Source organism: Aotus nancymaae, unplaced genomic scaffold, assembly GCF_030222135.1.
Source record: "Aotus nancymaae isolate 86718 unplaced genomic scaffold, 86718_ANA_hifiasm-v0.15.2.pri h1tg000014l, whole genome shotgun sequence".
Taxonomy (NCBI): Eukaryota; Metazoa; Chordata; class Mammalia; order Primates; family Aotidae; genus Aotus; species Aotus nancymaae.
Genome location: NW_026988425.1, coordinates 13,940,597 through 13,954,764, shown reverse-complemented (window position 1 = coordinate 13,954,764; position 14,168 = coordinate 13,940,597). Strand labels below are relative to the sequence as shown.

The 14,168-nt window shown below is 38.0% G+C and overlaps 2 protein-coding genes across 2 annotated transcripts in view; one reads left to right on the top strand and one right to left on the bottom strand.

The window, feature by feature from the left end:
* DNAH5 (dynein axonemal heavy chain 5) overlaps nt 1–14,168 on the top strand; it is a 373,821-nt gene that overhangs the window by 301,854 nt on the left and 57,799 nt on the right. Inside the window, exons 63-65 of the mRNA XM_064375875.1 lie at nt 288–604; nt 1,850–2,005; nt 2,891–3,073. Of these exons, the coding sequence (XP_064231945.1) occupies nt 288–604; nt 1,850–2,005; nt 2,891–3,073 (656 nt within the window). The remainder of the gene's footprint in view (nt 1–287; nt 605–1,849; nt 2,006–2,890; nt 3,074–14,168) is intronic.
* On the bottom strand, nt 3,734–13,458 carry LOC105732940 (ubiquitin-ribosomal protein eL40 fusion protein-like). The gene is made up of 2 exons (XM_064375738.1): nt 13,297–13,458; nt 3,734–4,145 (listed from the first exon to the last, which is right to left on the bottom strand). The coding sequence occupies exons 1-2, from the start codon at nt 13,456–13,458 to the stop codon at nt 3,813–3,815; spliced, it is 495 nt and encodes a 164-aa protein (XP_064231808.1). The 3' UTR covers nt 3,734–3,812.

Here is a 14,168-nt window from a genome sequence, read left to right as displayed (position 1 = left end):
GTTTTGATTCTCTTAAACTTAGAGGTCATTTTCTCACTTCTTACGAGAGTAAAAATAATCCAGTGTTTGACTGCTAGCAGGTATCACTTGGTAGGTCACTTGGACCTTATTGACCAATAAACCAGACTACTGCTTATTCACCGGCACAACCACATGTGCTTCCAGTTTGATTTGTGGAATTTTGTTTGAAAGAATTATTGTCTTTTTAATTTTTTTCATTTTTAATATGCTGTACTATTACAAGGATGAATCTAAAGTATTTCAGTGGTGTTTGTTTTCTGTTTTAGGGGATGTTCTATTGGCTACAGCTTTTCTGTCTTATTCTGGTCCATTTAACCAAGAGTTTCGTGATATTCTGTTAAATGACTGGCAGAAGGAAATGAAAGCCCGGAAAATTCCATTTGGAAAGAACCTAAATCTCAGTGAGATGTTGATTGACGCACCTACTATTAGTGAATGGAACCTCCAAGGTCTGCCAAATGATGACCTGTCCATTCAAAATGGAATTATTGTCACGAAGGCATCTCGCTACCCTTTGTTAATTGATCCACAGACCCAAGGCAAGATCTGGATTAAAAATAAAGAAAGCCGAAATGAACTCCAGGTAATTTGTATTTGACTGTGTTTATGTTACTGGTTAAGTTTTATTGCCTCAAACCAACAAGAATCCAAGAGTAGAGAAATATTTGAAAACATTAGTTTTTTTTTTTTTGAGATGGAGTCTCACTCTGTCGCCCAAGTTGGAGCGCAGTGGCACGATCTCAGCTCACTGCAACCTCTGCCTTCCTGGGTTCAATTGATTATCCTGCCTCAGACTCCTGAGTAGCTGAGACTACAGGTGCATGCCACCATATCCGGCTAATTTTTTGTATTTTTAGTAGAAACGGGGTTTCACTGTGTTAGCCAGGATGGTCTCAATCTCCTGACCTTGAGATCCGCCTGCCTCGGCCTCCCGAAGTGCTGGGATTATAGGCGTGAGCCACCATGCCCAGCTGAGATGTTTTTGTAATCCTAGGTAGAGCAGTAGCAAATGCAAGCTTAAATCAATATAAAGATCTTTTCTAAAACTTTCATTATTTGCATTCGTGTTGATCTCTACCAATGCCATCTTTCAATGGTTTCAGACTATTCTGTCAAGTTCCAGGGCTCTCTTTGATGAATAGAGAATGGCAGAGCTGTATCACACAAATTGTGCAGCGCTTTGGGTGAATACTTCCTAATTATTGTGTTATTATTGGTCACAAAAGTGGTAGTGGTGAAGAAAAAACATTTCCACACACGGCTGTTACAAACTTCCCAATAAAACAATATGATGGTTTGCTAAAAAACAATGGAAACAGTTTAAGCTTCTTTACGCTTTCAACAAGTATGCATTTCACAGTCGAGGATCTCTGAAAACTTCTGTATGAGTTGAAAGCCCTTTATCAAACTAAATACTTGGGATTAGAAGTGTGTCAGATTTTAGATTTTTTTAGATTTTGGAATATTTGCATATACATAATGAGATAACTTGAAGATGGGACCCACATCGGAACATGAAATTCATTTATGTTTCATATACACCTTATTCATATATGTGAAGGTAATTTTATATCACATTTTAAATAATTTTATGCATGAAACAAAGTTTGTGTACATTCAACCATCAGAAAGCATAGGGGTCAGGTGTGGAATTTTCCGCTGTGGCTCACGTGGACTCTCAAAAAGTTTTGTGTTTTGGAACATTTTGGATGCTCAATTTTATTTGCCTCATGCAGTAGAATGCTTTATCTTCATTTGAAAACAGTTATCCCTGTGCGTTGTTTCATGTTAATGTCTGTCAATAGCAACCTTGTGATCCTGTTCCTAGATCACATCTTTAAATCACAAGTACTTTAGAAACCACCTGGAGGACAGCCTTTCTCTTGGAAGGCCCTTGCTTATCGAAGATGTTGGAGAGGAACTAGATCCAGCACTCGATAATATTTTGGAAAGAAACTTCATTAAAACTGGGTCCACCTTTAAGGTAGGTTAAACCTGTGGATGACGACATGCAGAATACTTCCATGAGGCAATGTGACACAGATAGGATTCTCTCAATTGGCAACAACTTAAATTTGAGTCAGTGGGAAAGGTTTGTTTTTCTCTTCTGTGCTTCTCGACTTTGGATTCAAATATCCTTTTAGGAATATCGATTTCAGTTTTGTAATGTGAAAAGGGGTCTGACTGCGTCTTGATGCTTACAGCTTTGAAGCTTCTCCATGCCCCTCTCCCCTTCTGCCCCACCCACATCTGGGCAAGCTGATAAAACCTGGGTGCCCCCTCCTTTGGCACAGGCTGATAATTCAAACAATGCAGTCCCCTGTCCACATCTATGTATGGGATCCCTCACCCCAGCTCTACCCACAAAATACCGTACAGCCCTAGAGCAGCTGCGCCTCCCTGCTCTCTCAAGTCGGTTTTTGGGACCTGCTTGGGAACCTACTCTGACCTCTCCCAAAATCTCTCTATGTGAGTAATAAGCCTTTTTATACTCTTTTGGTACATGTGTGGCATCATCAGTCTCAGCCTCTGAACTGAATATTGTGTAAAAGATCCATCTCTCTCCTGCAGTGTGTCCACAACAATGTTGGTGTTAAATTCTATATTCAGTCAATTATATGTGTGTGTGTGTGTGTGTGTGTGTGTGTGTATATATATATATATTTCTTCCTTCCATCCTTCTTTGTTTCCTTCCTTTCATCTTACTTGTCTGAAGCTGTGCAGATGCCTCATGACCATTTCTTTTTTAGTATACGAATGATCTCAAATTACATAATTGTTTAAAACAATACTTGATATGATACAAAAAAGACACAGTAAGGTATATCTCTATTTTATTACTTAAACTTTTTTTTTTTGGTAAAAAAAGGTGAAAATTGGTGACAAAGAAGTAGATGTGATGGATGGCTTTAGACTCTACATTACCACCAAACTGCCTAACCCAGCCTACACCCCTGAGATAAGTGCTCGTACGTCCATCATTGACTTCACTGTCACCATGAAAGGTCTAGAAGATCAGTTACTGGGGAGGGTCATTCTCACAGAGAAGCAGGTGAGTGAAGTGTGGCTCCTTTCCCTTCTGTCTTGCTTTAATGTCATATTTCATTGGCAAAAACAAGATAAAATAACAGTTGTAATAGAACTGTTTCTTTCCTTTTATTCCCTGTGTTTTTTTTCCATTAATCTCCAAGTGTCTTCTTTTTTCCTAAAGGAAATTATTAACCAATCATGTACCCGTATGTTTCACATATGTCTCATAAGTTATGTCATCGATTGCCTTTATACAGACTGATGATGAAACTAGGAGGAATCAGTCTCATCTTCAGCATCATTATTCTGGTCCTAAATTGATTTATTTTTCTGAAAAGTGTGTTCTATTATGAATTCTACTCACCTGTTGACTTTTAATTTTCTAGTACACGTCTAGGTTTTTCTTTCATTTGATTTATTATTATGGCTTTAGAATATAAAATTAAAACTCTGTACTCATAACAAACAACATTGTCAGTTCTCATTTGTGATCTAAGAGAGCTCTACAGTATGTCCTGATGGGGTCTGATATGAGAAGACAGAAGTTTGTGACACCTGAGTTTCACTCTGTAACTTCTGAAGGCTACTGACTTAACAATGCTAATGAAATGTAACTCCATGTCTGCCTTCTTTCCTTCTGTTTTATGGGATAACTTTTTTTTTTTTTTTTTTTTTTTTCCAGTCAACCAAAGGGACACTTTATTGAGGCTCCAGGGTCATGGGGCCTGGGCAGGAGGCTGCCCTTCCAGGAAGGAAGAGGCTTATTTGACCTTCTTCTTGGGGCGCAGGTTGTTGGTGTGGCCACACTTCTTCTTGCGGCAGTTGACAGCACGGGGGTGCAGGCGAGCATAGCACTTGCGGCAGATCATCTTGTCGCAGTTGTATTTCTGGGCAAGCTGGCGGAGGGAAGGCTCAATAATGCCACCTCGCAGGCGCAGCACCAGGTGCAGGGTGGACTCTTTCTGGATGTTGTAGTCTGAGAGCGTGCGGCCATCCTCCAGCTGTTTGCCAGCAAATACCAGACGCTGCTGGTCAGGTGGGATACCCTCCTTGTCTTGAATTTTGGCTTTGACATTCTCAGTGGTGTCACTGGGCTAACTTAACACTCAATGAAAAATGGCCACGCATTTGTAGACTTCCTTCTTTTGAGTGAGCATTTCCTCCAGGGAATATATGAGGCTTCAACAAAGAAACGTGGAAGATTTTAATGGGACTGTTACGGTGAAACTGCACGAACTCTTAAGGTTGCTATTGATTTGCTCCTGGGTTCAGTAATAACGAAGAGTTTAGTTAACTTGATGGCACCTTCTTTGCTGACCTGAAGATTTATTTACTGTGATACAGTCAGCAAAGTCTTTGGGGTCTGTCCTTCCCCCTTTCTGTGCCCTACCACACGTCTCTTTCTTCCCCACTTCCTCCCCTTCTCTCTCTCTTCCTTTTTTCTGAACATTCTTTTTAATTTATAGCACATGAATCACAGAGTCATAAAGTTAGGAGTTGCATTAGGAACATTTAATCCAGCTTCATAAATTTACATGGTTGGGTGATCTCAGAAATGCAGATTCTGATTCTGATTCCTGCCCCTGAGTTGCCATTGTGGTCATGACAGCCTTCAAAATACGTACGTGCTTAGCTTTTGAGTCCTGAGTTAAATCTCAATGGAGGTGGTTGAGGAAATTTAGCATTGTCATATAATTACTTCAGGCAGGACTGGGATTCTTTTTTTTTTTTTTTTTGAGACGGAGTTTCGCTCGTTACCCAGGCTGGAGTGCAATGGCGCGATCTTGGCTCACTGAAACCTCCGCCTCCTGGGTTCAGGCAATTCTCCTGCCTCAGCCTCCTGAGTAGCCCGGATTACAGGCACGCGCCACCATGCCCAGCTATTTTTTTGTATTAGTAGAGACGGGGTTTCACCATGGATTCTTGAGCAATAGCATGTGATCTTGAGCAAGTGGGAGTTCCTGAGGGTCTTTTGGGCCACCTCTGTCACTGGTATTTGAGACTCTCCTTCCACCTGCAGCCTTGGCTTCATGGAGAGAAGGGGCCCTGATGGCAGTTTGAATAATGTTCTTGTCCTTGGTTTCCTTATATTCAACTGAGATGAATGCAGTCTCCTTGGAACAAATAATTTGACCTGACAGACTTGGAGTGCCGTGAAACACAACAACAGCAATAGCAACAACCAAAACAAAAATAAACCCATCACTGAGCCTTAATTGTTATAGCAGAGGTTTAAGATGAAATAAGGAGCTTGTTAAGCTCATTTGAAAATACTTGGAGTAGCCTTGAAAAGCCAGTATGGATGCAGGACCAGGCTTTCTCTTACTTCTCAGGAAAACTGAGTGCCTTGAGAAAATTACTCCTTTAATATCATCTCATTATCAGAATCTGTTCTGGGCTCACAGGAAATAATTCTTCCAAAATGATTATCCAGAAGAATGTGACATTCATTTTTTCTTTCATAATAACAGATACTCGTTTTCTTTTATAATGTGAACCACATTATAACGCCTAACCTTTATTTATTTTGTTCCCAAAGTGAGGTCTTGGGATAGAAGAAGTGAGCTGCTGGACTTAATCTTGATGCATTTTCAGTAGCATGCTTATTGAAAGGGGCTTTTACTCTTGCAGCTTCTTCACTTCCCAGCATATTCCTTAATCTGCTGATATTGCTGGATCTTCTCAATCTGGGTAGTACAAATGGGTCTGAGTTGATGCCTGGTGCTTTTGGGTCATTTCCTATAGTCTAGTTACTCAATCGAAAAGAGCCTTATGTCTGTGCCTTACGAGCACAGATATATATCAATGTTTTAAAGTCCAAATTATTCCTTTGACTTCAGTGACAATGCAGTCACTGAAATGACTTGACTATAATCCCTTCTTGGGTGATTATGAATATAAAATACCAATTTGAAATGTTATTGATTTAAGGAGGGCTGTTGATGCTAGTAGGATTACACATAGGAAGGGATAGGATATCCCACACAGAATAGGAAGTTGATGTCGGAAACCATCTGAGAAATGTGGAGCTGAAACAGAGGCTGAGTCTCTTCAATGGGGATGAGTCATGACATCATAGGTTTGTTGATTCTTCTTGTGAAAGGAGGCTCTGAACCATAATTGATCATGCAAGGAAAAGACAAATCTTTGACTCCAAAAATTCATCAGCTGTTCTATGTCCTGGGGATACAGGGGCAGTGAGGGACCTTATTATCACACATAATCGGTCATGAATGCTTAGTTACACACCTGCTAGACCTTCAGGTTTGTTTGCTCCAGAAACACATGGAAACCTTAGAGTGTATGAAATCAAGGAAGCATGATTTTTAACAGAGTTTGTATTTTCTGTGTGCTTCAAGACAGTCATTTTAAATGCATGTGCTGTTCATATTCAAATCAAGTCTATATCCAATTGTTTATCTGATGTACCTGTGAGTAGATTTGGACATTCTGCTGTTATTACCAGAAGGTGATGTATCTAGACCGTTTTAAAACCAGTAGGCCTCCAACAACCTTCCTTTATAGAAACCAAATCTCTTAGGCGCACTCTCACTTTGATAATAGAAAATAAGATAGAAACAAAAAAAAAAATCTATGTTCTATTGGGAGAAAAATGCCAGTTTTGATCAACAGCTTCTACTGGTCACACAATACAAGGCCCCAGGGATCATCATTGTTCAGAATTCTGGATGAGCAAACAGGTATGTGATTTCCTTTTGAGGTACAAGTGCCTGAACTTGGTGAAATTGACTTGGGAAGTAATTTAAGAAGGACATTAAACAGACATCATTAACACCAGCTCACTGGTGGTGGAGGAAAAAGAAATTTTTTTCTGAGTTTTCTTGTTTAATATTTCTATTTTAATTACTCATGAAAAGTACAAAAAATTGATATTTGGTAATGGAGCTTGAATGATACCTTTAAAAATGAAAACTCTGACTGGCTGCCATTTTTCTTTTACTGATTTCAAAAATTTGGTTATAAATGCAGTTTATATATAAAAATAAGTTTAGTTTTCATTTGCTTCTTTGTTAAGCTACTTAAAAAATCATTTAATTAACAAATGCTATGTACATGAAATTTTATTAAACCACCCTATACATATAATTTTTTATTTTATTTTTAATTAACAAATAATAATTATACATGTTTATGGGGTACATAATGATGTTTCCAAATTATAATGTATAGTGATCAGATTGGGGTAATTAGCATATCCATCATCTCAAGCATTTATCATTTCTCTATGTTGGGAACATGCAATATTCTCATTTGAACTATTTGAAATTATATAATATATTATTGTTAAGTACAGTCATCTTACAATGCTGTAAAACACTATAACTTATTCATCCTATCTAGCTGTAATTTTGTATCTTAACAAATCTCCCCCACTCACCCCTCCCCCTACACTTTCCAGCCTCTAATATCCTCTGTTCTACTTTTCACTTCTATGAGATGAACATTTTTTTTTATCTTATACATATGAGTGAGGATATGTAGTGTTTGACTTTCTGTTCCTAGCTTATTTCGCTTAATATAATGACCTCCAGTTCCATCCATGGTGCTGTGAATGACAGGATTTTATTCCTTTTTATTGCTGAATAGTATTCCATTGTGTATGTATACCACATTTTCTTCATCCATTCATCCGTTGTTAGGCACCTAGGTGAATTTCATATCTTGTCAATTGTGAATAGTACTATAGTAAACATGGGGTGCACACATGTCTTTGATATACTGATTTCCTTTCCTTTGAGTAAATGCCCAGTAGTGGGATTGATGAATCATATGGTAGTTCTATTTGTTTCAATGTGTGTATCCGTGTGTGTAGTTTTTTGAGGAACTTCCATACTGTTCTTCATAGAGGTTGTATTACTTTGCATTCCCACCCACAGTGTTTAACAGTTACTTTTCCTCTTCATCCTCACAGCATTTGTTATTTTTTGACTTGTTGATAATAGCCAGCCCAGCTGGGGTGAGATGATACGTCCTTGTGGTTTTAATTTGCATCTCCCTGATGATTAGTAATGCTGAGAATTTTTTCATACACTTTTTGGCCATTTTTATGTCTTCTTTGGAAACATATCTATTCAGATAATTTACCTATTTTTTAATCAAAAAAATTTTTTTTTCTGTTGAGATGTTTGAGTTCCTTGTATGTTCTAGACATTAATCTCCTCCTGGATAGTTTGTAACTATTTGCTTCCATTTTTTAGGTTATTTTTTCACTCTGTTGATAGTTTCCTTTGCTGTTCAGACGCTTTTTGATATAGCCTCATTTGTTTATTTTGGATTTTGTTGCCTGTGCTTTTGAGGTTTTATTCATAGAATCTTTTCCCAGACCAATGTCCTGAAGCATTTCCTTTATGTTTTCTTCTAGTAGTTTTATAGTTTCAGGTCTTATTTTTAGACTTTTGATCTATTTTGTATTTTTAAAATTCCCTTTGGAATATGTTTCAAAAATAAGCATATCACAGTTTATATAAGAATTTTACATTGTAGCTTTAGAATTTATATAGAATACTTAGAAGAAATCTTTCTCTTTTATCTATCTATCTATCTATCTATCTGTCTGCCTGCTAAGAGATAATCCCTTTGGTGGGAAAAAGACTTATCAATAAAATTATTTTGATTAATTTTACCCTATCATGTGAATCTGAAAAAGTCTTCTTATGAATTGGTGGAATGAAAGTAATAGTTTAATATAAATATGTTTAAATCAGCCATGTAAATGAAAATACACCAATCACCATATCCCTAAGTGGTTTCCAATCTTTTAATCTTGAATGAAAAGCAAGCAACGATTGTTCCATTTTTTTCTCAGATAAACTTTCTTTTGCCAATAACTTTCTAGTGCCCAAGTATTTGGCCACTTGCTTCTATTTAATATACAGATTGCTTTTGGGATTCCAAATAGTTACTTTAAATTATACTATTTACTTAGTTTATTTTATTTTCATCAGTTTCAAACTTTGGAGAAATGTGCTTCTTAGTTTTATTTTAATTCTTTGGGAATATAGGCAATTACCTTAATTGACAAATGTGTTAACAATGATATTAAATTGACCACAGCCACCTCAATAATGTCTAATCTTTTTAGTTACTATTTTTTTTATAAAAAATTGAATGATTTGCCACTCATTGTATACATTGTTACTAACAGTGTTTATATTATTAATATTTGCTTCATAAACAACATGGAGGTCCGATTTTAACCTCAATTCCATAGTTGTCAAGTAGAAAGAAGATTAGAAATGTAGGCTGTGACAGGTTTTGCCAACTATATTGAGAATTTTGGACCTTTCAAAATAGGTAAGGGAGATCTCCTAAGTGACTATGAGCAGAAAAGGGTCATCAGGAAGATCAGTTTTGGTAGAGTAGTCCATGAATGACAAGTAAATTCTCAAGTAGGGCAATGGCTATGTGGTTGAAAAAACGGGCAAAGATAAAGGTTTTGTGCAGAAAGGGTTGATAAGACTCGGTGCTGCTTTTGAATTTGATAGTACCTGTTCTCATTCCCAGTTGACACAAAAGCATTTATCCTTAGCCGCCTAAGTTCTCCTTTCTTATCCCTTTTCAGCTACTTCATTATGCAATTTCATGATGATATGTGAAAATCAAAAGTATCATTTATCATTTACTTTGTGCCACAATTCAACTTGATTATTCAGACTACTTATTTTTGTAATAAGCATTATCACGCTTCTGAAAATTTGGCCAGAAATGAATCAAGGGAGAAGACGGAAGGGAAAAGACATTTTGAACAGTTACCATAATCCAGTCACTATCTTAGCTGCATTACTGGTGATATCCTCACCATCATCCTATGAGCGGTTTCTACATACATTTTGCAGATGAAAATACTGAGGCTTGCAAAGTTTTAAAACATGGCAAATGTCATGTAGCTGATGGGTTTTTAGAGCTGTGATTCGAATATATGTCTCCCTTATGTCAAAACCATCACTCTTTCTACCACTTTACATTTCTTCCCTTACCTGTCTTCAGGTGAAGACCTTTAAATGCTCACCTTTAGTAACTCAGAAATGATAGTGATAGTGTGTGAAATTTATAAATATGGCAATAAAAATTGTTTGAATTTTCATTATCACTTTTATTCCCAAGTATAACCATAACGTGAGAGGGCTTTTATTATAACTGCTTATGGAAATGAATTTTATAGCAGCAATTAAATGTCACTTGTCTGTACTAATTTCTACATTTTCTGAAATTTGAAATTCTCATCTAGTGAATCAATGAATTGAAAGAACCACTAAGGGAGCTTTCATATGTAACCAGATAACAGAGGGAAACAAAGCCGATAAGAGCAAGTTTTGCTTGAGTTGCTACATCTTAAAGAATTAAGAATTGAAATGAATTCTGACCTTTTGTTTGGCTTAAAGAGGGAATTCTTCCTTTCCTAGAATGTCCCCAGACCTGATTCACTGTGCTCTGAGGGTGAGTTGAGAGTCTGGTGGGGTTCTACCCCCTATACCCATTCAATCAATGGTGATTAACTGGCTGAAACAGGAAGCTGTGGCCAGTAGTCTTTGCTGTTTGCCTTCATGCAATTTTGTCTACATATCCTTTTTTCTTTTTTTTTAAACATCATGGTTTTCAGAGTGAGCATTTCCACATCTGTATTTCTGACACAAAGACTAGATTCTCCAGTTCACTGTGTGTTTTTCAGTTTATCAATTTGAAAACAGATGCAAATTTAATTATTCAATCTGCACTATTAATTGAGTGCCTACTATGTACCAGGCTTTGTTTCAATAATTGGGGAATTTATCAATGAACAAAATAGAGTAAAAAACCAAACTATCCCTGAAGCATAATATATAAATAAGTTATGTATTATGTTAGAAGATGGTAAATGCCATACAAAGTACAAACATTGGTGAGCTGGAGAGCTGGGGAGTCAGCTGGTGGGCTGGCATTTTAAACAGGGTGGTCACAGTGGGCCTCACTGAGAATGTAACATTTGAGGAAGACTTGAATAAGGGAAGAGAGTGAGTTATTTGGAAGAAGAACAGAAGTGACAGAGCAGCAGCCAATGCAGAGGCCCTGAGGAAAGAGAGTTCTTTGTGTGTTTAAGACAGTGAGTCTTAAAGTGTGTTTCCTAGAATATCAGCATCACATCACATGGGATTAGAAGTGCACATTCCCAGATGCTGTTCCAGGCCTACAGCACAAGCCTTCCAGATGATCCTAATGCACTGAAGTTTGAAAAACACTGATTTAGGAAATAGCAAATGTGGTTGCAACAAAATAAAAAGGGGAGAAAAGTAGGAAATGAGGTCCCAGCAGTAATGAAGGAGGGGGCAGCTTGGGAGAGCTTATAGGCTTTGGTAAGGTGTTTACCTTTCATTCTGAGTGGAAAGATTGGCCATTGGAGGGTTTTGAGAGAGAAAGTATGTTTTTTTTTTTTTTTTTTTTTTTTTTTTTTTTTTTTTTTGAGACGGAGTTTCGCTCTTGTTACCCAGGCTGGAGTGCAATGGCGCGATCTCGGCTCACCGCAACCTCCGCCTCCTGGGTTCAGGCAATTCTCCTGCCTCAGCTTCCTGAGTAGCTGGGATTACAGGCACGCGCCACCATGCCCAGCTAATTTTTTTTTTTTTGTATTAGTAGAGACGGGGTTTCACAATGTTGACCAGGATGGTCTCGATCTCTTGACCTCGTGATCCACCCGCCTCGGCCTCCCAAAGTGCTGGGATTACAGGCTTGAGCCACCGCGCCCGGCCGAAAGTATGTTTTAGTAGCATCATTCTGACTGCTGGGCTGGGCGTAGACTTGGGGGTAAAGCTGGGAATAGGGAGACCTATTTAGACCTCCTAATTTAGAGAGGTGATGATGATAGTTTAAACCAGGGTGCTGATAATGGAAGGAGTGAGAAATGATTAGATTCTGAATCTAAGTCTGAAGTGGAGAAGAGAGGATTTGCCAATGAATTTGTTGTTGAATTTGAGAAAAAGAAAGTGACCAAACAGGGTACAAAGGTTTTGGCCAGAGCATCTGGAAGAATAATGTTGCCATTTTCTGGACTGTGGAAGGCTGAAGTTGAGCAGGTTTGAAGGGAGGATCAGGCATTTAGTTTTGCTGATGGTGCTAAGTAGGAGACATCTCTTAGATATCCAAGTGGAGATGTTGAAAGGAGGTATGATTTGAAGCTGAGATATAAACTTGGGAGTTATCAGCATAGCGATAGTGTTTAAAAAAGATGTAATTCCTGGAGTAGTATGTGAATAAGTTTCCCATAAGCATAAACTAAGTACTAAAAATGAATAATTGTGAGAACCACTAAAGGGAAGTACTTGCGTAATGGTTAACAATGACGGTTTGAGCTAGGTCTGGCCTCTCCTTTCCCTCAATGTTTGTATGCATACTGGATCATAACAAAGATAAATTGTGTAATTAATTAGTGGGCAGTCCATTATGTTTTATATGGTTTCTTATGATTCATCACTGCATTACTTTAGATTTCTGGCTCTCTCAATAGGGAGTAGAATCTACAAAACCTACTGTATTAGTCTGTTCTCTCACTGCTGTGAAGAAATATCTGAGACTGGGTAATTTATAAAGGAAAGAGATTTTATTGACTCACAGTTCTGCATTGCTGGGGAGGCTTCAGGAAACTTACAATCATGGCAGAAGGCAAAGGAGAAGCAGCCACCTTCTTCACAGGGTGGAAGGACAGAGTGAGTGCAAGCAGGGGAAATGCCAGTTATAAACCGCAAGCTCTTGTGAGAACTCGGTCACTGTTACGAGAACAGCATGGGGGAACCGCCATGACCCAATTACCTCTACCCGGTCCCAGCCTTGACACATGGGGATTATGGAGATTAGAGTTCAAGGTGAGATTTGAGTGGGGACAAAGAGCCAAATGATATCATCTACTGAGTAATATCCAGACTACCCAGTTGAGAATGTACATTTCTGAAGCTGGTCTAGAGATTTGAGCTTGGTACCATATGTTCAGGTAGCTGCACTGAGTCCAATCAGAACTGTCAAAATTGCTTTCCTGTGATTTTGCTGTTTGTCACCTACATTTAACCCTAGTTTCCCCATATGTTGCTTATAATGAATTGTACATTATAAATGCAGTTAAACATAGGTAAATTGTCAATGGACTCCAAATCCAGGAAGCTTTTCAAATAAACTCTCTAATACATAAATTTCATTTTAAATTTGTAAATATCATTTATTCATTGTTCTTTCCATTTTGATTCTTTTCTTTAGCTTCACAGATAGAGTCTCTCGTAAAGCAAGTTGATATCCATGTACAATTTGACTTGGTTCCAGGAGCATATTTTCTCTTTTGTCCCCTGCCTTCGGGCTTCGTCTTCCTGTGGCTTGCTCAGTGTCATGCATTATTTCTCCTTCCTCCACCCTTGCCACCAGCTCCATCTTTTCCTTCCTTCTTTTCTTCTGTCTCTCCCTCTCCAAGCTGCCAAGAGGAAGAAATGGACAACAAGGAGAATACTGTTCCAAGGCTTCACTCTGCAACGTAAGGTTGCAGCTTACGTTGCTTGCCTAAGATTTCAGAAAGTAGCTTTTCACAGACTTGGTTACTATTTCAACTAGCAAGTTTGAAATAACCACATTTAAACAATAACAGAACTCTCTTAAGCAAGTAGAGAGAAGTAAATCTATTTAATCAGAGATATATATATCTTTGTCTTCGAATGTATTTCCCCTTCAAAAGAAGATTATATGTATAATATTAAATATAATCACAACAGTCACCTGAAACTGATTTGACTTTAGGAAATAAGTGGCTGATTAAAAGGATGCTGGTAGTGTTTTTAGTAGGTTTCATGTTGCTTGGCACCTATTCTTCCTTCCTCTGTAACTTCTCCTCCTCCTTTTTTCAACATTTTATTTTATTTCTTAATTTTATTTTAGATGGAGTCTCACTCTGTCATCCAGGCTGGAGTGCAGTGGTGTGATCTTGGCTTACTGCAACTTCTGCCTCCCTGGTTCAAGAGATTCTCTTGCCTCAGCTTTCCTAGCAGCTGGGACTACAGGCATGCACCACCATGCCCAGCTAATTCTTTTGTATTTTAGTAGAGGTGGGGTTTCACCATATTGGCCAGGCTAGTCTCAAACTCCTGACC

What these genes read in the sequence shown, in the direction of transcription:
- LOC105732940 (XM_064375738.1), bottom strand. Translation starts at nt 13,458, where the DNA reads ATGGAGCTGGTGGCAAGGGTGGAGGAAGGAGAAATAATGCATGACACT. An exon ending in CTTTACGAGAGACTCTATCT is followed by an intron (nt 4,146 to 13,296) that starts GTGAAGCTAAAG and finishes GTGTTAAGTTAG; the next exon opens with CCCAGTGACACCACTGAGAA.